This window comes from Anolis sagrei, chromosome 4 (assembly GCF_037176765.1).
Source record: "Anolis sagrei isolate rAnoSag1 chromosome 4, rAnoSag1.mat, whole genome shotgun sequence".
Classification (NCBI taxonomy): Eukaryota; Metazoa; Chordata; class Lepidosauria; order Squamata; family Dactyloidae; genus Anolis; species Anolis sagrei.
In genome coordinates this window covers 166,620,398-166,645,124 of record NC_090024.1, presented here as the reverse complement: position 1 = coordinate 166,645,124, position 24,727 = coordinate 166,620,398, and the positions used below count along the sequence as shown (strand labels likewise).

The following is a 24,727-nucleotide window of genomic DNA, read 5'->3' as shown; positions in this document are numbered from 1 at the left end:
AGTGCCTTGGACTGCGAGAAGATCCAACCAGTCCATCCTCCAGGAAATAAAGCCTGACTGCTCACTGGAGGGAAAGATACTAGAGACAAAGTTGAAGTACTTTGGCCACATCATGAGGAGACAGGAAAGCCTAGAGAAGACAATTATGCTGAGGAAAGTGGAAGGCAAAAGGAAGAGGGGCCGACCAAGGGCAAGATGGATGGATGGCATCCTTGAAGTGACTGGACTGACCTTGAAGGAGCTTGGGGTGGTGATGGCCGACAGGGAGCTCTGGCGTGGGCTGGTCCATGAGGTCACGAGGAGTCGGAGACGACTGAACGAATGAACAACAACAACAACAACCCACCAAAACCTCCCAGTATTTCCTGTTGGTGAGGGGAGTTCTGTGTGCAAAGTCTAGTTCAATTCCATCGTTGATGGAGTTCGGAATGCTTTTTGATTGTAGGTGAACTATAAATCCCAACAACTACAACTCCAAAATGACAAAATCAATTCCCCACCATTATTCAAATTTTGGGTGAATGGGGCATTTGTGCCAAATTTGTACCAAAATATCTGCATTACAGATATTTACATTACGATTCATAACAGTAGCAGAATTACAGTTTTGAAGTAGCAACAAAAATAATTTTATGGTGGGGGTCACCACAACATGAGGAACTGTATTAAGGGGGCGCAGCATTAGGAAGGTTGAGAACCACTGGCCTAAGTAAGTCAGTAAGTGAGTAAGGCAGGAGCAAGAGAGAGACCTGTAGTTCCTCCCGTTCCCGGCAGGGGGCGGAGGCGAGCCAAGCTTTGCCAGTGGGGCTGGCTGCCCAGGGAGCGGGCAAGTGACAAGCCAGCGAGGCGGAGAAGGCGCGAGAGCGCGCTTTTGGAAGCAGAGCGGGCGAGGAAGGAAGGAAGCAAGCAAGCAAGCCGAGGAAGGCCAGCGTGGGTCCAGTGCAGCCGAGGCAGCCGAGGCGAGGCAAGGCAAGGCAAGGCAAGGCGCCAGGTCCGCTCTCCGCGCCGCTTCCTTGGATGTTGGAGTGGGCGAAGAGGAGCCAGGTCAGGAGGCATGCGGCAGCTCCGGCCGGGCGGCGTCGGGCAGAGGAGCCCGGCTTCCCTGCAGCCCTTGGCTCTCCTGCTCCTCCTCCTGCTACGCGCGCCCAGCTTGGCAGCAGCCCCTCAAGGTAAGCCGAGCGCAGTCAGGATGTCCCCCCTTCCCTACCTCTTGCGTGAAGTTGGGCGATGGCTTTGGGCTGGGCAGACACGTTTCTTTGCCCACTTGGAAGGCAGCCCTGCCTTGGAGAGGTTCTTTGTGGTGGATTTCCCAATAAAGGGGTCCCGTGCGCGGAGAAGGAAGGGAGCGGGGCGTGGAAAGAGTGCCTCTGAGCACGCGCAAAGTGCCTCTGAGTTAGCAAGATGCGCAAGAGTGCCTCCGAGGATATGCTCCGACTTTTTAGGAGTGTGTGAAAATGGGCAGAGTGCCTCTAAGCATGTGCAAAGTTAGTCTGAGTTTGGAATGCTTCTGAGCATGTGCAAAGTACCTCCCAGTTTGGAATGCATAAAGAGGACAAGTTCCTCTGAGCATGGGCAAAGTACCATCTGAGTTTGGAATGCAAAAAGAGAACAAGGTGCCTCTGAGCATGTGCGAAGTATCCTCTAAGTCTGGAATGCATAAAAAGTGCAACGTTACTATGAGTTTAATGTTTTGTCGAAGGCTTTCCTGGCCGGAATCACTGGGTTGTTGTAGGGTTTTTTGGGCTATATGGTCATGGTCTAGAGGCATTCTCTCCTGACGTTTCACCTGCATCTATGGCAAGCATCCTCAGAGGTAGTGAGGTCTGGAATGCAAAAAGAGGACAAGGTGACTCTGGGTATGTGCAAAGTACCCTCTGAGTTAAAGATGTATTGCTTCTAAGCATGTGCAAAATAGCTCTGAGTTAGGAACACGTTAAGAGGAACTCTGAGCATGTGCAAAGTTACTCTGAGTTTGGAATGCATAAAGAGGGCAAAGTGCCTCTGGTCATATGCAAAGAACCCTCTGAGTTGGAAATGCACAGAGAAGACAAGGTGCCTCTGGGCATGTGCAAAGTATTTCTGAGTTAGGAACATGTTAAGAGGACTGCGTGTCTCTTGAGCATGTGCAAAGTACCACAGAGTCAGGAATGTGTAAAAAAGACCTACAAGCATGTAGAGTGCCTCTGAGCATGTGTAAAGTTCCTCTGAGTATTGTATAGAGGTGACAGAAGGTCCTTCTACACTGCCATATAATCCAGAATATCAAGTCAGATATTCCACATTATCTGCTTTCAGATGGATTGTATGAGTCTACACTGCCAGAAAATCCAGTTCTAATCAGATCATCTGGATTTTATACAGTTGTGTAGAAGGGGCCAGAGTGCTTCTGAACATGTGCAAAGTACTGCTGAGTTAGGAAGGCGTAAGGATCTCTGAGAATGTGTCAAGTATCTCTGAGTTAGGAACAGGGTACCTCTGAGCATGTGCAGAAAGCACTTCTGTCCACAGTGAGGATTGGGACTAGGGAACATGGTTTTGAGGATATGATGAATACACCTCTTGAATTATTGTTATCTGGCATTGTCGAAATGCAGGAGTATCATTGTGGGTTTTCTTCTTCCCATTTCTGGCATGAGACACAAAATCCCTCATTTTCAAAAGGGTTCTTTCTTCAAAAGAAGCACCTCTCAGCCTGCCAGCTCCCAATTCTAGTGTTACCATCCTCTCTTTCTTCTTCCTGGATCTGGTGGCTGGTGTCTAGTGCCAAGTGGGTAGCATGGTTGTGGTTAATGATGGTTAATGATGGGGACACTCCACACATGCTCAGAATAACTTTTGAACATCTTCCTGCCTTATAGGGAATGTGAATCCAAAGTGATCAGGAGTGATTTGAAAGAAGCCTCTTGGGGTGCATCTACACTGTGAATTTGAAGCAGTTTGACTCCACTTAGTTTTACAAGATCTTTAGCCTTCTCTGCTAAAGAGTGCTGGTGACTCACCAAACTACAACCCCCATAATTCCATAGCATTGAGCCATAGCAGTCAAACTGCAATAATTAGAATGGATAGCCTGGTGGAGGGAAGGCTCCTCCTGATCTGGTTTTCCTCCACCTTTCCCACCACGTCCTCCTTCTGTTTGTTTTGTTCTGCTTCTTCGTTCTGTTCCACTTCTTTTTGTGGCATGCTTTTCAAAAATTTGCATGAATTTGGTAATCAAATTACTCTTAATTCATTCATTGTTGACTCCATCGCCTCCAGGTTTTTGCTGTTTTTTAGTGGAGCCAAATCAAATCTTACCCGCACACACTGTGCTCCTTCTGCCACTCACCATCTACAGCACATGCTGGGAACTATTTGGCAAACTTACTCTTTTTGGACCACATCTCCCACTGGTTGGGGGATTATGGAAGTTGTCCACAATGTTGATTGTCCAAGCTGAGCTGGGCTAATTGGCGGAGTCCCAAATGAAATCTGAAACAAACCAAGGATGCATCTACACTAGGCATAGGCAAACTTTGGCCTTCCAGGTGTTTTGGACTCCAACTCCCAAAATTCCTAATAGCCGAATTGTGTGAGTTGAAGTCCAATACACCTGGAGGGCCGAAGTTTGCCCATGCCTGATCTACACTGTCGAATGAATACAGTTTGACACCACTTTAACTGCCAAGGCTCTATTCTGTGGCATTATGGGAGTTGTAGTTTGATGAGACACCAGGACTCTTCAGCAGAAACTTGAGACTTGCAACACTACAACTCCCATGATTCTACAACAACGATCTGTTACAGTTAAAGTGGTGCCAAACTGCATTGTTTTACAGTGTAGATACGCAAATCTACCAGAAAAAAAGTGATCTGGCACCTTAACAACTAACAGGATTTGTTTGGCACAGATTTTCTCAGACCGCCTTCTGTGTCCAATGAAATGGGCCTCAGTCCAGGAAAGTCTCTGCCAAACATTACGTTTTGAAAGTGGCACAACAGTTCATTGCTTTTGTTACAACAGCCTAAGTTAACACACACACACATACACACAAATATTGGAGTATAAGAGTCAAGAGCAATGGCTTAATGTCACATTAATTAGGGAAATTGGTATCTTACTGTTACATTGGTAAAAAAAAATAAATCAGAATTTCCCTTTTAAAAATCCGTTTCCTGAGTTTGTGCACATTGAAATGAAAGAAGAGATGCTTCTGTGCATTCATCTCATTTGCTCTTCATGAAGTAACTGAGGGTGCATCTACACTGTAGAATTAAGTCAGTTTGGCATCACTTTAACTGCTATGGCTCCTTGCTATTGAATCGTGGGAGTTGCAATTTTACAAGGTGTTTAGCCTTTTCTGCCAAAGGGTGTTGATCCTTTTCCAAATTACAGGTCCAACAATTCCATAGCACTGAGCCATGGCAGTCAAAGTGATGTCAGACTACTTGAAGTGTAGATGCATCTTGAATTTGGGAATGGCAAGATGACCATACAGAGAATACAGGTAGATAGTTGGATTCTCTGGCAGTGCTGTTGCTGTTATTGTTGTTATTGTTATTATTGTATAAATAACTGAAATAATAAATTGTTATTATCATTATTACCCCCCCCCACAAATTGGTACTCAGAATGTCCTAATGTGTCTATTGTGTGACTTTTAGGAAAGTCTGTGAAGGTGTTCATGAGAATCCTGGAAAGCTATTGATTTGCAATAGCAGAATATAGTGTGCATAATTCTATCTAATGGTAATAGCTTATTATTATTATTATTATTATTATTATTATTTAATAAACTGACTTTGCTGACTTTATTGACTTTGCTCAATAAACCCAGTTAGTGTTGCATTGTTGATGTGAAATAGTTGTGGCTGGATGAATTCCTTCCATGGACGATTATTGGCAATCTTATATAATGTACTAGCAGTCCCCTGCCACGCGTTGCTGTGGCCCAGTCTGGTGGTCTGGAAAATAAAGTAATGAATAAATATATGTAATGTCTTTATGCTTGTAAGTAAACAGTATTTCTTGCTATTTCTTTGTCAGTGTTGATGTGGAGATTGTCTGCTTTGCCTACTCTGGAACATGCAACATATCATTGTCCTTCTTTAGGGGTCCTTTTCAAATCTGTCATTAACATGTCAACAATGCCCACTGGGATTGTGGCGCAGGTGGCTGAGTGTCAGCTGCATTAAGATCACTCTGACCAAAAGGTCATGAGTTCGAAGCCAGCCCAGGTTGGAGTGGGTTTCCAAACAATTGTGTAGCCTGTTGTCGACCTTTGCAACCCGAAAGACAGTTGCATCTGTCAAATAGAAAATTAGGTACCACCTTAAAGTGTGGGGAGGCTAAGTTAACTAATTTATGAGGCCATAAAAAAAAAGACTCCAACAAGCACTCCAGCAAAAAGCATGCGGGGAATGCGGAAGTACTTCATCAGTGTCGCAGATGGACGATGAAAGCGACAGCTCCCCTGGCGGCCAGAAAAAGTTAAATAGCCTCTGTTTATGTCTGTATATGATGTATGGCAAAATTGGCATTGAATGTTTGCCATATATGTGTACACTGTAATCCGCCCTGAGTCCCCTGCGGGGTGAGAAGGGCGGAATATAAAAGCTGTAAATAAATAAATATAAATAAGTGTGTGTGTGTGTGTGGGGGGGGGGGGGGGTGAATCATATATATTTATCTATATCTATGGCTGGATGGCTCTTTTTCAGGAGGGCTTTATGTTTTCTTGCCCTGGTGAAGGGAGTTGGACTGGATGGCCTAAAGGCAGCATTTCTCAACCTGGGGTTTGGGACCCCTGGGGGGCGGGTTGCGAGGGGGTGTCAGAAGGCTCACCAAAGACCACCAGAAAACAATATTTTCTGGTGGTCATGAGGGTTCTGTGTGGGAAGTCTGGCCTAATTCTGTCATTGGTGGGGTTCAAAATGTTCCTTGATTGTAGGTGAACTATAAATCCCAATAACTACAACTCCCAAATGTCAATGTCTATTTCCCTCAAACTCCATCTGTGTTTATATTTGGGCATATTGAGTGCTTGTGCCAAGTTTGGTCCAGATCCATCATTGTTTGAGTCCACAGCGCTCTCTGGATGAAGGTGAACTACAACTCCCCAACTCAAAGTCAATCCCCACCAAACCCTTCTAGTATTTTCCGTTGGTCAAGGGAGTTCTGTGTGCCAAGTTTGGTTCAATTCCATCGTTGATGGAGTTCAGAATGCTCTTTGATTGTAAGTGAACTATAAATCCCAGCAACTACAACTCCCAAATGACAAAATCATGATTTTTTGAGTGATGGTCACTCAATTTGTTGCCAGATTTGGTGGGATTTCGTTCATTGGTTCTTTTGTTTTTAAAGTACTCATATATATGACAATCTCATATATATATGGGATTGTCAAAGGCTTTCATGGCTGGAATCTGGGTTGTTGTACGTTTTTCATGCTGTATGGCCATGTTCTAGAAGCATTCTCTCCTGATGTTTTGCCTGCATCTATGGCAACCATAGTCAGAGGTTGTGAGGTCAGGCATCCTCAGAGGTTGTGACACCTCACAACCTCTGAAGATGCCTGCCACAGATGCAGGAGAAATGTCAGAAGAGAATGCTTCTAGAACATGGCCATACAGCACGAAAAACCTACAACAACCCGATCTCATATAAATTATTGTCAGCCTCAATTTTGCCTGGAAATATGGTAACATGAAAAACAAAAAATAACCATAAGTAGTTATGATTTGTGAATGTAAATACTTTGTATACTTCTCTTCCTACTTCATCACACTAGAGAATGAATCTACTTTAAATCTGATTTCAAGATTTTGTAATTTAGTGAGGTTGTTAAAGGCTCCTCCCTAAACTACAACCCCCAAAATTCTGCAAAAAGTAGTAATTGGATTTAAAGTGGATACATTCTAGTGTGATGAGGTCCATTCATGTATATAGACTCCAGGTTACTAACCAGTGAATTGACAAATTTGATGTGAAATGGAACTATGATGAAATATGGGGCTGGTTAAAAATCATACTTAAAAGCATTCTGAGATAATTCTAAGAATGAAGAGTCTTATCTTGGAATGAACATTGACTAGGCACTTTAACTGCTATGGCTCATTGCTATGGATTTGTGGGAACTGTAATTTTAAAAGATATTTAACTTTCTTTGCCAAAGAATGCTGGTGCCTCACCAAACTTATTTACTTACTTAGGTGATCCCTCGTAGTCCAAGGATGATGGTCCTCCAAGTGTAGTATCCTTGCAGTAGGTACGTAGGTGACTGTGGAGCCCTATACTTGATCTGCATCTTCTCCCACAGTGAGGGCATCGGTTTCCAGGTGGAAGGCGGTCCCAGTCGGGGTTGGCTTGATGCGCCTTCCTCTTGGCACGTTTCTCTCTTTCGCCCTCCATTCATGCCTCTTCAAATTCTACATCACTGCTGGTCACAGCTGACCTCCAGCTAGAGTGCTCAAGGGCCAGGGCTTCCCAGTTCTTGGGGTCAATGCCGGAGTTTTTAAGGTTGGCTTTGAGCCCATCTTTGAATCTCTTTTCTTGCCCACCAACATTCCGTTTTCCATTCTTGAGTTCGGAGTAGAGCAACTGCTTTGGGAGACGGTGATAGGGCATTCGGACAATGTGGCCGGTCCAGCAGAGTTGATGGCGCAGGACCATCGCTTCAGTGCTGGTCTTCTTTGCTTCTTCTAGCACACTGACATCTGTCCGCCTGTCTTCAAAAGAGATTTGCAGGATTTTTTGGGTGTTTTTCATGTTTTTACTTGAATTCTCAAATGCAAGAAATTAATCATTGCAGAGCTGGCTTCCGCACCAACACCTCGGGATGTTTAAAATTGTGAAAATTGCTATTAATGCTCCAAAACACTGTCATGTCAGTTGATACCAGGAGTCTTACTTCCTGCTTCCAGACTATTTACTCGGGAGTCTGGCTGCAATTCTAAATCTGCTTGTAAATCTTTCTGAATTTTAGAGCGTATTTCAGAATCATTTGCCAACACATTCATTTCGACTGAAACCATGCTGAAAGCTTTGGATATGATCTTTTCGTTGTCATGCTAATACCCATGCATGTTCTGAGGTAGTTGTAGAGGTACCAGTTGGAAAGGCACCAAGATGATTTCCAGATATTTTGGATTGCAACTTATGTAAATCGAAGATGCCATTGCCAGGTTATGGGAGTTATAGTCCAAATCATCTGTGGCCAAAATGGTTTGTTCACCCTGGATCCTGTCCAGAACTGCCTGGCAGTATTGCAACCAAAAAACCAAAGCAAAACTAGCTATAAAAGTATTGGCTACATCCACTTTTCAGTCCCAGCTAATAATAATAATACACTTTATTTATATTCCACCCTTCTTCCCTAGGGGACCCAGAGCAAATTACAGCATGTATATACATAGACAAACATTCAGTGCCTTTACAATCATAAACAATGAGACACACAAACAAAGGCAGAGGCGTCTCCTTTCATTTCTGGTTTCTGGAGGTGGTGCTCATCTCTGGCTCTAGGGAGGTGCTTTCCTCCATTTTCAAGCTGAGGAGCCTGCATTGTCATCTCCTAACTGTGTGGCCAACAAGATTGCTTGGAGCATCTCTTTACCTTTTCCCACCAAAGCGGTACCTATTTATCTACTCACATTTTGTTTTCGAACTGCTAGGTTGGGAGGAACTGAAGCTGACAGACAGGAGCGCACCCTGTCTCGTGGAGCGAACTGCCAACTTTCAGGTTAGCAGTTCAGCAACACAAGGGTTTAACCCATTGCAAAATCGCGGATTCTAAAATATATCACCACGGCTCTTAAATAAATAAAAGCTAAAATATATCAATTCAGTCAATATGACTTCTGTCGATTTAGTGGATCCACTCTAGACAAAACTGGATTTAGGCTGAAGTCTACATAGAAAAAGACAGCTATGAGGCATGTGCTTCCATTTTTCCTGCCATGGCTAGATCTGTTGGAAGCCTGGGATTTGTGGCTTGGCCAAAGGCACTCCAAGGATTAATCTTCTAAATCAGAGCTTTTCAAACATTTCATGTTGCTGACATACTTTTTACACATACATTCTTTTGCGACACAGTAATTCAGGTTTACTAGCAAACTGGAGATTAAACCAACCTATAATAAGAGATTTGAACACATACATACATTGTAATAACAAAATGTATGGTGATACAACAGATTTCATAAAAAACCTTTCATTTATATATTTCAAAATATAGGTTTTGTAAGATAATAACAGACATTTCTAAGATTTCTGACATTTTTCATCACAGCTGCACAACACACCACAGTTGACACGCTGACATGTCACGTCACACAGTTTGGAAAGCTCTTTTCTAAATATTCATCTCTCAATTACACACCCTATATGATATCGCCATGGCAGTGAAAGTGGAATCATAGCACCATTGCCACATAGGATGAAACAGCCTTCATATCTTAAATATTAAGGTTTACAGTTCCATTAGGGACTGTTGTTAACTGTAAACCTGGGCTTCCTATCCACAAACTATAAGTTTGAAGTTGCTGTGCCATGCTATACCTTGATTTTAATTTCATGTGTCAAGTTTAAAGACTAGAACGTAGGCCACAATGGTTGGAATGTTAGCCCTGAGACTAAAGAAGTTACCATTACATAATATCTCAGCGGCATGCCCAGTTAAAAGAGAGGGGAAAATACCTATTCTGGGAATAAGATAAAATTTACTGCATAAAAGGTCACATCAATACTTTGATTATTTTATTACATTCTTTTGAACTGAATTAGTGATTTAAATCTCACTTTGTTTTGGAAAAGGAATACCTAGAAGCTGCAAAAATGTAAATTGGTTTTTATCTTCTTCTTAAGAAAATCTTCTGTGGAATTTTAAGTCTATAATTTATCTGTCTGAAGGTTTACATATTTAATCCAGTATTTAGATAATATTCTGCTGGGTTTTTACATTTCACATTGCTATCACTTTTCTTGCAAAATACTGCAACCAAGCTGTCTCTCAGCAGACAAATTTGGATTGCTTCCCTGATTAAAAAAATTCCTACATATTTCTTTTGTAGCTACTTGGTAAAAAACATCTTTCCAAGCTATGCATTCTTTCGATAATTGACCAGAGCAGGAGCCAGAGGTAATATTGCCAATAATTAGTTGTCTCTGCTCTGGCTGAATGCCTTTGAATGTGACATTCCTGACCAGAAGACATTGCAATGGGTATTTTTAAAATAACCTTAATTTTAATTTAAATATAGTTTTGAAGTTCAGATTTTCAAAACAATTCTTCACTGCCTGGATTGAAAACTGCAGTACTGTCTGTATCTAATACAAAGAGAGGCATTTTGGAGTCCTTGCCCGTAAACAGCTGGCAAAACATCCGATTTTTTGATGCTCTAGCATCTGGGAAGCCAAGCAGAGATGATGATAACTGTAATGGTAGTCCTTACTTTGGCTTCCTCAGAGCTAGACTAGAAGGAAGTACTTTTTTGGCCACTCTGGCTGAAGGGAGTAATCTGTTAGTTGGTATCCAAAATATAATAGTTCTGCATTTTATACTCCTGTGATGGACAAGTGGATGAGTTTATTCCTGTGCCCATTTTCTAGATTCAGCAGCCCTATACTAGAAACTCTTGAATCTTTGTGGAGGTTTTTGCAGTAAGTAATCCAACTGTTTCTTGCCACCACAGAAATTGAGAACCTCAAGAAAGTGATGGCTAAATAAATATTCTCTCCAGTTGCTGATGATGACAGACTGGTAATCTTTGAATCTGGTATAATTGGCTACTGCCAGTTGGAGAAAGGAGTACCCTGCAGAAACTGAGTATCTCTGTTTTCCCCATTTAAGTTCAGTCTCCTTCAGTAAGAGCCATGATCTTAATGGCTTGCCTAGTATGGGTAGTGTCCCCTGGCACTGAAGAAGTTGCCCAGCTCTGGTTTACTCCCTCTACTGAAGCCTGAGATAATACAATATTGAAGGTGTGTTTCTAAATACGACTTTTTCATAAATAGTATAAGGATTTATTTGAGCCCAAGTTGGCCTACTTTTGCGGTTAGGACCCGGAAATCATTAAACAATGTGTCCATGGCCCTTGATACAAAGTTTTGTGATATGGTTACATTAAACTACAGTGAGATGCAAAACCACAGATCTCATATCCATGGTTTCATTTACCTGTGCCCAATTGGAGTGCTGAGGTGGGGGCTGGGGGTTGGAAGAGTTGTCTTGGAGGACATAGAAAATTTCTAAAGAGGATACCTCCCTTAGAATCTCTATAAAATGCTGGGACTGGAAGTGAGATAAATCAGTGGTGTTCACTGTTCAATTGTATTATTTATTTATTTATTTACCATGTTTATATACCGCCTTTCTCAGCCCGAAGGCGACTCAAGGCGGTTTACAGTCAGCACAATTCGTTGCCCCAACAACATAAATTACAATTAAAAACATTTAACATATAATATAAAACCACATAAATCCAATAAAAATATAAACATTCAGTGTCTCCTTACTAAAATCATTTTCCAGTCCCATCGTCCAGTTGTCTCGTAGATCTAGATTTGCCCGTTACACTGCATTTGCAAATGCTTGCTCAAAAAGCCAGGTTTTAACTTTTTAATGAAATGTTAGGAGGGAGGGGGCTGATCTAATTTCCCTAGGAAGGATGTTCCATAGCTGAGGGGCCACCACTGAGAAGGGCCTGTCTCTCGATCCCGCCAAATGCATCTGCGAAGAAGGCGGGACCGAGAGCAGAGACTCCCCAGATGATCTTAGAGTTCTAGGTGATTCATAAGGAGAGATACGTTCAGATAGGTAAGCTGGGCTGGAACCATTTAGGGCTTTATAGGCTAAAGCCAGCACTTCTAATTGTGCCTGATAGCAAACTGGCAGCCAGTGGAGTTGGCACAGTAGAGTTGTATGCTCTCAGAGCTCCGCTTCTGTTAGTAACCTGGCTGCCGCCTGTTGGACCATTTGGAGCTTCTGAACAGTCTTCAAAGGCAACCCCATGTAGAGCGCGTTGCAGTAGTTTATGCATGATGTAACCAGAGCAAATTGAGAAATCCATGGTTTCATGATATGGCTGGGAATGTATTCCTTGCAGATACAGAGGACACCATTAGAGTGATAGTGTGTGTACAGTTGTTTTGAATGTAGATCTAGAGATATATCTTGAACACATTAATTCACAACTAATTCAACATACTAATTACACATAATCATAGGCAATCCCTTGTTTCACAAATGTGATAATGAATTGTGAGTCTGTGAGTGCTTTCTGTTTACTACAAGGAGAGGATACTTATTCAAGAGGCACATCTTATTCATGTGCATATTTTCCGAAGGTCAGTTCTTGATTATTATTATTTGGCTGAAATCACCCTATTTCTCCTCATTGGCTTTGCAGAGATCTTTCTGTTTGCCAGATGCAGATACATATCTGTCCATGTTTCAGAACCCCAGGTGGATTTGTATGGTTTTGGTTGACCTAGAAATCCCCCCCCCCCCTTAAACTCTCTCTTTCCCTGACCTCAAAGTTGTCACCCTTTGACCCAAGCTGAAGGGTAGAGCTAATAAAACTAGATGGTATTTTAATAGTTCTGCTAATTCAGAGCACATTTGTAAAGTGTCTGTTAATGCTGAAAACATAAAGCCACTTCAAAGCCCTAGTAGCAAATGCTAGCTCAAGACTTTGGTCTGATAGATGGCATTTTAATGTTCATTTAAATATACCCTTTTACAAACCTTCCTTTCTCTTAATCCATAGGTGGGCCTTGGTTCAAACAGAGATCCTATTAAATCAATTATGATGCAGTTAAAAGGTCCAAATGGTTAGTTTTTCCAGCTACTTCTAATGATCAAAAGACTATCTCTCAGCATACACTCAAGGGCTCAGGTATGTACTACATAAAACCATCTTCCAACCTCCATTGGTACCATAAATTCAGATTTCTGAACTTGTCTTCTATTTAGAGGTTGTTTTCTCCATTTCTCTCTCCCCACATAGTATGTGGAACTATACTGCAGTCAATGAAGTAGATATCTCTTTGGGTCTTACCTTTACAGAAAATTTGATACTGGCAACAGAAATAAGAAAAAGGTAGGAATAGGTTCATTTACCACAAAAAAGAAAAGCAATTCAACACCTTTCAATGGAGTTTGCATTCAAAATTGACATAATGGACACTTAAATGAAACCATCAAGTCAAGTAAGCCTTGTAAATGAGAACATTTTGAATTTACTCGGCACCACTTAGTAATTTCTTCCAAACTTCATCCATGAGCAACTTTTTCTCTCCTTTCTTATTATTTCCATTTGGGGGGCAAACTTCTATCTGTGTTTTTTAGGCTTGTGGTAGCTGGTAAGTCCAGCTTATCTCGCCATTTTTGTTCTTGCTTCGCTGTTTGCACATGTAGAGCCAGTGATTCTGGAGATAGCTGCTGTCTACCTTTCCTGTTTTAGACAAGCACATACAACTACAAAAGATTGACTGGAGCAGAATCCCACTCCTCCCCATCTAAGGCTTTTAGTGTTGCTTTGTTTATTGCAGATAGTCAGCTTTAACCCAAAAGTGAAAATCTGTGTTTCCCCATGCCTCCTTTACCATCGTCCCAATGCCAATGCTGCTAAAAGATTTCCAGCTAGGCAGAAGTTTAGAAAGAAAAGGAAGCAGATTTCCAGGCAAAAAAGAAATCTGTAATGCAGTTCTTTCTTTTCAGAATCTTTGTCAACTGAGATATATCCGAATATGTTCCTGTCTAAAGGGCAAATAAGGGAAGGCATTATCCTACAGTGGATAAATAACCCTACATTTTTTTTACTTGTAAGTACTTTCTCACGAGAGGTTCTGAAATGCAGGCAGTCCCTAGTTACCAACATCCAACTTACATACGACTCCTAGTTTAGAATGGGAGGTATTTTGTGTGTGTGTCAGGAGCTATTTGAGAAACTTCTGGTGTGAGAGAATTGGCTGTCTGCAAGGATGTTGCCCAGGGAATGCCTGGATGTTTGATGTTTTGCCATCCTTGAGGGAGGCTTCTCTCATGTCCCCGCATGGGGAGCTGGAGCTGACAAGGGAGCTCAACCTGCTCTCCCTGGATTCGAACTGCTGACCTATTGGTCAGCAGTCCTGCAGGCACAAGGGCTTAACCCAGTTCGCCACCAGGGGCTCCAAGAATGGGAGTGAGACAACAGGAAGTGAGAGAAATCTACCCCTCGGAAAGGAAATTCACTCTTCAAAGAGTTATGGGGAAAAGGTGCCTCCATTGAAGCTTTCTCACCAATCTTTATTTCCACAAAAAGCCTTTTTTCCCCTCCAAAATCCCATTATCAGGAGCAAAAAATGAAGTGAAATCTTCTGAACAGACAGCAAAATACAGACAGCAAAACAAACACCACAGGGATACTATCTAAAGTGTGTGTGTGTGTGTATGGCTGGAGTCATACATTAAATATGTACCTGTTCTGACTTTCACACAAATTCAACTAAAGCTAACCTATCTTGTTCATAACTTGGGGATTGCCTGTATTACAGCCTTCCAACTACCACTAAATTTATTACATGTTGAAAAGTAGTTGCCAACTGACAGTCTAAAAATGGCATGGCATGGAAAGAGAAACAAATGTTAAGTTTAGATAGCAAACTTCAATGGTGGAAATATCAGCCAAAATCATAGCCATGGTCCATGCTGTAGGGATCAGGAGATTGGGATTTTCAACCATAGCTTCTCATAGACCAAGCAAGGAGAAAGTGCCTCGCCCTGAAATGCCAGCAAAAGCTTTTGGTTCATAAGGTGCCTTGTCCTTGTGCTACTGATTCCCTTGGTTTATTCCTTTACCTTTATACTAACCAGAACAAACATTATGTTTTACTTACTGGATTTTTTTTATCCCACATGTCTTCTCAAATGGAACAGCAACTGTTTGGGAAGAAATCTTATCTTCAACATATTTTAATAAATATCTTTTTGAATGTATGTGTGTTGATTTATGCACTCATGAAAAAGTCTGGGTAACTTAAGTTAAACTTTCCCAGGCAAGAGCAAGACAGTTGAAGATTGCTTCTGAGTACATAAGCCTGGACAAAAAATGCCTTCCCTGAGGTGTGACACCAGATACCGTTCTTAAGAGAGGCAGAGAAAGGCAATAGCCATTTGAGACTCTGAAAATCTTACAGTTGAAAATCCTTCAGAACCCTTAACTAAAAGCAGGTGTTTGGGAAACAGATGTTATCTTGCATACCAAGAATATCTATAAAGCAGCTTAATGCAAAATAAAAACAAACAGCTGTGTGAAATTGTTCAAATAAAAACCCATATCTTGTCGCAGTTATCAGAGTCACGCATGTTAGTGGGCTGGGGCCCAAGAACACTTTGGCCATTATAAATCGATTCGTTTTTAAAGTGTCACAAGACACTTGGTTGAGTTTGCTCCAATAGATTGGACATAGTTAACCTTCTGGAAACCTTCTAGTTGGTTAAGTAGCCTTGTTTAGGCATGCTGAACATCCTTATAAGGCCACTTCTAAATTTTCTGGTCTTGTAAACAGTTGGAATAGAAAGTGTTTATAGTAATTGGACATTCAGTAGTAAGGATATAAACCATTAAGATTGTCAGGAATGTGTTAGACAAGCTGGATTTTCCACACCTTTTGAAGCAGCATCCTGAAATATAGCTGCTGGAATTGCATGCAGCTCAATGAGTCACTTGAGAACTCTTCCTCTGCCCCTCAAATATTATCATATTCTATTATGAAGTCTCACATACTCAGCATGCATTGATCGATGTCATATAGAATTATAAAGGCAAATGTTTCCCCTTGACATTAAGTTTAGCCATGTCCAACTCTGGGGTGGTGCTCATCTCCATTTCTAAGTCGAAGAGCCAGCATTGTTTGTAGACGCCTCCTAGGTCATGTGGCGGCATGACTGCATGGAGTGGCATTACCTTCCTGCCATAGCTGTACCTATCAATCTACCAACAACTGCTAGATTGGCAGAAGTTAGGACAAACAGTGGGAGCTCGCCCTGCTTCCCGAATTTGAACCGCCAACCTTTCAATCAGCAAGTTTAGCAGGTTTAACCCGCTGCGCCAACAGGGGTTCCGTATAATTATAGTGCTAATCATATATAAAGTGATTTTAAAAACCTGGTTATTCGTTGACTTAGGAAGAAAGTGTGTATAACCCATATTTATTTTAACCGCACTTTATGTGATGCCTACAGGCACCACATCTCATCTTATCTTAAAGCTAAAAAGGATAACCTCTGGTTAGTATTTGGATGAGAGACCAACAAATTTCAGGTGTTGTAGGAAGCATCAGACAAGACCACTTCCTGAGTATTCCTTGTGTATGATAATCCTATGAATTTCATGGGGTTACCATAAATTAGCAGCAAACTTGAAGGCACATACCCACATGTGTGATAGCTGGTTAGTATTGCAATTGAAGGGGCAAGTATCTGCTTCATACTAACCTGTGCAAGAATACTTGGACACCATCTTCTCCCTCAGAGCTAGGAGGAGGAAGGCAATGTTGATTTTTTTTTCTCCCTGCTAATAATTTTTCTGCCCCAAATCTCCCAGCAGGCTTTGGTATTTGAACATAAATACATATACTTCAAGGCAAAAACAAATGTAATTTTGAGTTGGAAAATGGTTGGCAGGATAGTAAGCATTCTCTTCTTTCTCCTAAAACCTTTATGAGACCAGAAAAATTGTTAAACTATCTGTAACTTGTGAGATTCTCAGATTATTTATCAGACAAGGTGTTAACAAAAAGCAAGTTGAGGGCAGGAAAATACCATCATTACTCAAATCTAATGCTCACTTTTTTGGATAAATGGCCTTCCCCAAATTAGGGTTGATTTTATATTTAATTACATCCACTGTGTTACATTTTTCAGCTTTCAAACAACTTGTTGTTGTTCATTCGTTCAGTCGACTCCGACTCTTCGTGACCTCATGGACCAGCCCACGCCAGAGCTCCCTGTCGGCCGTCACCACCCCCAGCTCCTTCAAGGTCAGTCCAGTCCTCTGATAGTCCAACTATCCCTCAGTTAAATCTATTGCAGTTTGGAGTATGGGCTCCTTGAGTGTCACATACAGCAGCTGCTTAAAACACAAGCTCACCCCCTCTGACCCCTCTTCTTGGGTATGAGCGATATGACTCATGCCATCATATGCCCATCATACTGACTAGATCAAAGTTCTGGCAGTGTGCCAAGGGAGTGCATTTGTCCTGTTTATTTACAAGCTGTGCTCTTGGACACTGACCCTCTGCTAATATTTATTTCTTTAATCAAATTCTGTACCATTCGTATCCCATGATATTTGAAAGCAGTGTGCAACAAATTCATCTAAATGAAAGAGAGAGAGAAAATCACACCAGAAAGCAAAATATAATCCATTAAAACAAGAAACATAAACATTTGAAATCAGAAACTGAAACACAATCCTCAAACAGGGCAGAAAACTCAGTTCAAAAAGTCATAGAGGAAGAGGGGGGTGCCTTAAGTATGAGGCAGCAGTAAGCCATGCAACAAGAATTCAGGTAATTCAGTGATATCAGACACATACAAGAACCAGTTTTGATCCACCAACTTGGTTTTTGACTTCATCATGCTTCAATTAATTAATGAAGAAAGTCAGTTTTGTTTAACAAGTGGCACTTATTTCAATGGGTTTCGCCCAGGTGATTGGGCAAAGTATAGTCATGGGCTACATGCAGCCATCAACAGCATCCCAATTTTCACCAGATTGTTTCCTTTCTGCCAGAAAAAAGTCAAACTGCTAGGTTGGCAGAAGCTGAGCCTAACAGTGGGAGCGCACCCCGCTCCCTGGTTTTGAACCGCCAACCTTTCGGTGTGTATCTGTAGCTATTTTACAGAAGAAACTACATAGGGTTGTTGTGAGTTTTCCAAGCTATATGGCCATGTTCCAGAAGCATTATCTCCTGATGTACATAGATAGCATGGTTAGCTTACTGGGATTTCTAGAGGATAGACTGGACATCTGCTGGAGTTTGCTTCCAGGATTCCCATGGATACCAATATTTCCTCAAGTCCATATATAGAGTAGTAGTAAAATGGTGGCCCTTATGTAAAATGGAAAAATTAAGCTTGGCTTTTTGGAATTTCCAAAAAGACTGCAATCAATGTCTAGTTGAATCTGTGGATTTCAAATCAGTAGATAAAGAGGGCAGACTGTGCACTGGAAACTCTTGGCAGTACACTTAATGCTTTTAACTATAGGGTTTTGGCTGGCTGACTCTTATCTGAGATAAATAATATTGTAGCCTTTTTTGATTATGTAAAACATTGTGAGGGTGTTGTACAGGAATGGTGGTTAATGTACTAGTGACTGGCTTCAGAACAGTTTTTGTGCAGTGGTGCATGGCCTGTGAAACCACGAAGCTCTCTGTTGTCAGTGGCCTTAGGGCTTTGCAGCAGGAAGCAATTCTTGCAGCCTCAAACAGATTGCTTTGTTCCTTCTTTCTTTCCTTCCCAGTTCTTTTGTTGTAAAATCATACACATTGACTAATAATTTGCTAATAGGAACCAGTCTGCATTCTGCATTTTTATGCAAATAGTAAGATGTTATAGAATTGCTAATCACTGGAATCTCAGATGTTGCAGGCATCTGGATAAACCCTGGATGAATTAAACCCTGGCTGAGCAAATCCCCATGGGGTTAAGTACAGTGCATTCCAATCTTTTTTTCCCCTGTCAACTCCTTTACTCTCTCTTTCTGTATCTTAGCATGTGATATCAGTCCAATATTTTGTAAAATATTCTGCCTTGCTGTAAAGATATAAAATGTATACCAGCAGATTCTAAAGGGATATAGCTATTAGTATCTTTGATTTACTGCTTATTATGGTCTGCAAAGTTCCAGATTCTAGTCTTTGGAGATTTTCGCATAAATGCATTTTAGTCATAAACATCTGTAATGATTGTGTGTCCTAGCCTTAGCTCTTGGCATTGTGGGAACCTGTTAGGCCATTTCCAGTTTTGTATGTGACTTCGAAATTCCCAGTCTTTTCATAATCGTGGATCATATTTTTTTAAAATGTGAAGACGCATATGCTTCTTCTTCAACTGCTACTACATTAAGTAGGCAACTTTCTTCCAAATAGCTCATAGATTTTTATTTTTTTGATTTGCCCTTTCCTTTGGCTACACAGTGATGAGCCTGTGCATTCTCAGCATGGATGGTGCTTTGGGAATTCATTACACTATGTAACACAGTTTTGTTCCTGGGTTGTAAATGTTATTTCCTAATTGGATCTATCATAAAGAGATGGAAAAAGCTTATTAAACTTCATTTTTGCAAAGACTTCATTTTTGCAGGACATCATGCAGCACATTTTGCTATAGTTTTTCAATGAATATCTCACAGAGTCTAAACCAACTCAACTTAGATTGGATCCAGACAGGCCTTTGTCCCAGAAGCATCCGCGTTTCTGAGGACCTGCCCACACCCACCCCAGAAAGCGCATGCTTTCTGGGGCAAGTTGTCCACACTAACCTGAGATAATGTGTGGAGGCCCTACACCCCTCCCCGCAAGCCCCCAAACCCCTTAGAAAACTAAGAAAAACTTATATGCCTTCAATTTGCAGCCCTAGCGGGCTCTCCCAGCATGTAGAAGTGATGCACCAGGAGAGCGGGGGGTGGGGGCAGGGGGAAGCGATTTTCCTCCCGCCTTCCCTCCACCCCGCTCTCCTGGCGCGTCATTTCTATGCACCGGGAGAGCTTGCTGAGGCTTCAAATAGAGGATATGTTTTTTTTAGTTTTCTAAAGGGTTTTAGGGACTTGGAGGGGGGGGGGGGGGAGTGTGAAGGCTATTTCCACAGTTTACCGGGTTTTAGGGACTTGGGGGTGTGTGTGAAGGGTATTTCCACAGTTTACCGGGTAAATTGTGGGAATACTGTCTGGACTGCAATATTCTGCAGTCCAGACCCAGAAATAGTGCATTTATCCCGCACCTTCCAAGAACTGGTTTGTAGTGAATTAATTGTCTGGACAGCCCTTCCTTTATTGCGGGAGTTCCCACAATAAAGGCCCTGTCTGGACGGGCCCTCAGTTTGTGGCAGCCACAAAAATGAAGTTTCTGGAGTATAACAACTATTTTCAAAGGAAGTACTGGGAAACAGGAAATAACATTTTCAAGGAGCAGAAACATTTCAGATTTTGTTACATAATGTTATTTGCTTTTTTTAAATTCTTTTAGACAGCAGAGGGCAAAGGATGACAAGCCTCAGACCTCTTCCCCATAGACAAAACCTATTTATTTAATTTTTGCTCCAGCATGCAAACATTTTCAAAAATGCAAACATTTTCAAAAAAAAATTCCAAAAAAGTTTCTTCTGCCCCATAAATGCCTTTAGCTGCCATGGAAGGTCCACAAACATACCCTTATGTCCTCTACAGGGCTTTGGAGGACATTGGAGGATTTTAGTATTTATGTATTTATTTTGGCAGGAGCTTATACAATAGGGGTATCATCCTCCAAGATTTCCTGGAGGGTTAATGTGGCTCCCTGGACTCCCACAATTGTCTACCTTGTTTGTGGCCTGAGGTTACTCTCGCAGTAATTCTACAGTGATGTAAGATTGGGGGGGGGGGGGGGGTGTTCAGGGAGCTGTGACCAAGAGAAGTAGCATTTTCAATATTTTCTAAATAAATGTGATCATGCATAAAATCAAAAAGCAGAAATTTATACTACCCTTTTCCAGGATTATAGTACAACGCTTGTATCCATGGAGGATGCATTTAGAGAACACATATTCCTCTCTCGCGTGAATACCGGAAATTGTGGTTAATACTAAACCCTATATTTTGATTATATTTGGGTAGGAAGCATAACATAGAATCACACTGGAGGGATTAGAGAGGGCCACAAACACAAAATGGGATTTTTTTGCAGCATGTTTAATTGAAACCGTAATATTGAATCCATGGATAAATTGACTGCCTTGTGCAAAGTATTCTAAAATGACATAAATTAATATCACTCCAAGGATGGGTGATACCATTCTTGGAGAATGTTAAATCTCATGTTACTTTTGTAAAGCATTATGATCCTAATAAAAAGTGCCATCCATCTCGGATCTTTGTTTTTCCAAGCAATGAAATTGTTAGTTCTTCCTGTCTATGAACATTGTGTTCATTTGAATTATTGTGTTCATTTTCTGGTAATCATTTCATTATAATTTGTAGCAGACATCGTTTTTAGCAATGAGTAATGAATAAACTGAATTTTGAGAGTCTAAGACAAACCCTTCCACACTGAGCATATTTGCTTCCCCTCTCCTTTGCTGTCCTATCTTAGGGGCACGGTGGGTCATATATAACCTGAATGATGCTATTGTACAGCCACGAATTGGACCTACACCTCACATTTCAGGAAGAAAGGTGTTATGTTTAAAAGCAACTGTAAACGTTAAGAATTGGCCTCTTCAAAGGGAATACTTAAACCGTCTTTCTCTTTTTGCTGATGTGAAGAGGTGAGCTTTGTACTTCCTTTGATCAATTCATTTTTTTCCAGCTGTTTCTAAGCAACTATTATCCGGAGCTAGTTACAAAGTAAATCTCTTGAGACTAGTTCACTCCTTGCTGGAAGACCTTTTGAGCATTTTTGGAGTCAAATCAAATGCTCCAAAGGAGACTGCAGCGTTCCAGTAAGCGAGTTTGTAACAAATGCTGTGCCTATGCGGTGTCCCATATGTGGTGAGTTACTGCCAAGTATGTTAAAGAGTTCCTTTTTCAAACTGTGGTTCATTGTCAGTTCTTCTGTTCCTTGAGTGACTTCAAATAATCCTGTAAGATGCTAAAAGACCTCGGGGTAACAATCCTGTCTTTCTAAGTAAGGGGATTAAGTGTGTATCTATTAAATGTAATTAGTGAAGAGGTTAGATTTACACATGTTACCTGTCAAAGGTCCTGTATGAGACATTCAAATCATGAGAAGAATATACGTGCAACGCCCATGAATCTTATGGTTTTGCCTTCAGATAAAAAGAACTGACCCTTTGAAGAACAGGGCTGAAATCGAAAATTGTTCATGTTCTTATTGAATAGATATTTATGTAAGAGTAGATTTGGTGGCTTGCATTGAAGTGAAAACATATAAATACAGTTAACGCCAATGCATTTAAGATTTCAAAACTAAACCACAGTCTAATACATAGTAAATCAAATAAAAACAAATTAAAACATAGAGAGGAGCAGTATACATAACTTTTGATATTGATATTGATAATAATCATATCATCCCACTATACTTACTTGCTTGCTTATGCAATCCCTCATTGTCCGAGTATGATGGCCTTCCAAGAGTAGTGTCTTGGCGGTGGGTCTGTAGGTGACTGTAGAGCCTTATTCTTGACCTGTGTGTTTTTCCACAGTGAGGACATTGGTTTCCAGGTGGAAGGGGACCCTGGTCAGGGTTTGCTTGACGTGCCTTCCTTTTGGCACATTGCTCCCTTATGTCTTCCATTCATGCCTCTTCAAATTCCGCAGTCCTGCTGGTCACAGCTGACTCCAGTTAGAGCACTCAAGGGCCAGGGCTTCCCCATTCTTGGTGTCTATGCCACCGTTTTTAAGGTTAGCTTTAAGCCCATCTTTAAATCTCTTTTCCAGTCCACCAGCATTACGTTTTCCATTCTTGAGTTGGAAGTAGAGTAACTGCTTTGGGAGACAATGATCGGGCATTGGGGCAACGGACAACATGGCCAGTCCAGAGGAGTTGATGGTGTAGAAGCCTCGCTTCAATGTGGTGGTCTTTGCTTCTTCCAGCATGCTGGCATTTGTCCGCCTGTCCTCCCAAGAGATTTGCAGGATTTTTCGGAGGCAACATTGGTTAAATCGTTCCAGGAGAAAGAAGTAATTTTCATGTATAAAGAAATGTACATATATTCCCTTGGAGAGACTTCCAGTGGAACTACCACTGAAAAAGCTCTTTATCCTCTAAAATGAATATAGAACAACTTTCATTTATCCACATCTGACAGAATAGGCATCTTCCACCCTGAGTAAACTTGGGCTGAATGCCTTTCTTTTCTACAGGTTCATTATTATGCACAGTTTGATGTATCAGTGCGATGTCCAGAAATATATACCCAGCAAATATAGGGGTAATATTGTTTATGATATTAACTTAACATAAATTTGTGCCTCCCAGTTAATGATGGAAGGACCACAAATTATTTTGTTCACAATAGAAATTTAATTCCCTTTCCATTATTAAAATATATTAAGAAAAAAGGGGAGTGTTTCTATGGTGTATTATTTAGCAAAAGAACTAACTTTTATTATTTCTGTAGTGTTTAAATTAATATTTTGAATGTAGCAGATCCCAGATTTTTTTTCTGTTGTGCATTGACACAAAGGTTGTTGCAATATGCACAATGCTTTGCATATCAATTACCCATATATTTGGTATTCTGAAATAAACGCTAGAACTTTATTTGTGCAACATTCATATTGTTGTGTTGTCGAAGGTTTTCATGGCCAGAATCATTGGGTTGCTGTGAGCTTTTGGGCTGTGTGACTATGTTCCAGTAGCATTATCTCCTGACGTTTTGCCTGCATCTATGGCAGGCATTCTCAGAGGTTTGTTCGGAGGTTAGAGGCGAAACATCAGGAGAGAATGCTACTGGAAAATAGCCATTCAGCCTAAAAAATTAACAGCAATACGTTCCTATTGTTGTTTTAATCCTATAGAGTAGCATCCAGAAACAGCTTGCGTGTATGTGTATGGATCTCTCTCACCCTATACTAAGCAATAGTACCCTTCTTAGCCCATGAGCTGTTTTGTGGTAGCTTTTGAGATTTTTCTTTTTAAATGTTGTGTTATTTTATGTTATTTTATACTAGTATATGACACAAGGTGACTTACAGAGACTGAAAACAAGATAAGATGAAAATAAAATTAAATAATTTTGTAAAATAAAATAATAACAAAGTTAAAAAAATATATAGCTCAGGGAACCCAGAAGAGGTTCTCTGCCACCAATGTTTCATTAAAGTCCTGTTTAAATACAAAGTTTTTTGTCTGCTGGTGATAAAGTAGCAAAAGGAGGCCAGACTAGCTTCTCGTGGAACCTTTAAAAGTGACTGGATCGGGAAAGCCCCCCTATAAAGATCTTGAGAAAGAGATATTGTAGCATCTTGAGTGGTGGACTACAACTCTTTGAATAGGGTTTGAATCCTCACCCAGCCATGTAAATCCAGAAAGTATGCTTGGCCAAGAAACATACTCCTAGCCTCAGAAGTCCCCACAATAAGTTCACCATAGCTTCTTCAGAGTTATCCCAGCTTCTATTATAATTATGTAGTTTAATTCCTTCTATGTTTGATTTACTGTGCTCTAGATGGAACTGAATGGATGTTGAACAGAAATAGTCCTTAAAGATTTTTTCCCCTGAGATCTGGTCTTCTCTCTCATAAGAAAATTGACCCAACCAGGTGATTATAATCACTTGAGATCAACTTTTTCCCAACAAGGTCTTGTCCATATTTATCAGACTAAAGATTGCATCTATATAGCATGGCCAGTAATTACTCTAATTCAGTGGTTCTCAACTTGTGGGTTCCCAGGTGTTTTATCCTACAACTCCCAGAAATCCGAGCCAGTTTACCAGCTGTTTACCAATCCAAAACATCTGAGGACTACTTCTAGTTGAATATTGTAGGAATTTTAAGTCAACATGTGGATCAAGGTGGCACCAAATAAGGGAAAATG

General features: G+C 41.0%; 1 protein-coding gene across 1 annotated transcript in view; it reads left to right on the top strand.

The window, feature by feature from the left end:
- Positions 1-839: 839 nt before the first annotated feature.
- Positions 840-24,727, top strand: part of ROR1 (receptor tyrosine kinase like orphan receptor 1) — a 239,296-nt gene continuing 215,408 nt past the window's right edge. Inside the window, exon 1 of the mRNA XM_060773663.2 lies at positions 840-1,169. Coding sequence (XP_060629646.2) covers positions 1,055-1,169 — 115 coding nt within the window. The 5' untranslated portion in view covers positions 840-1,054. The remainder of the gene's footprint in view (positions 1,170-24,727) is intronic.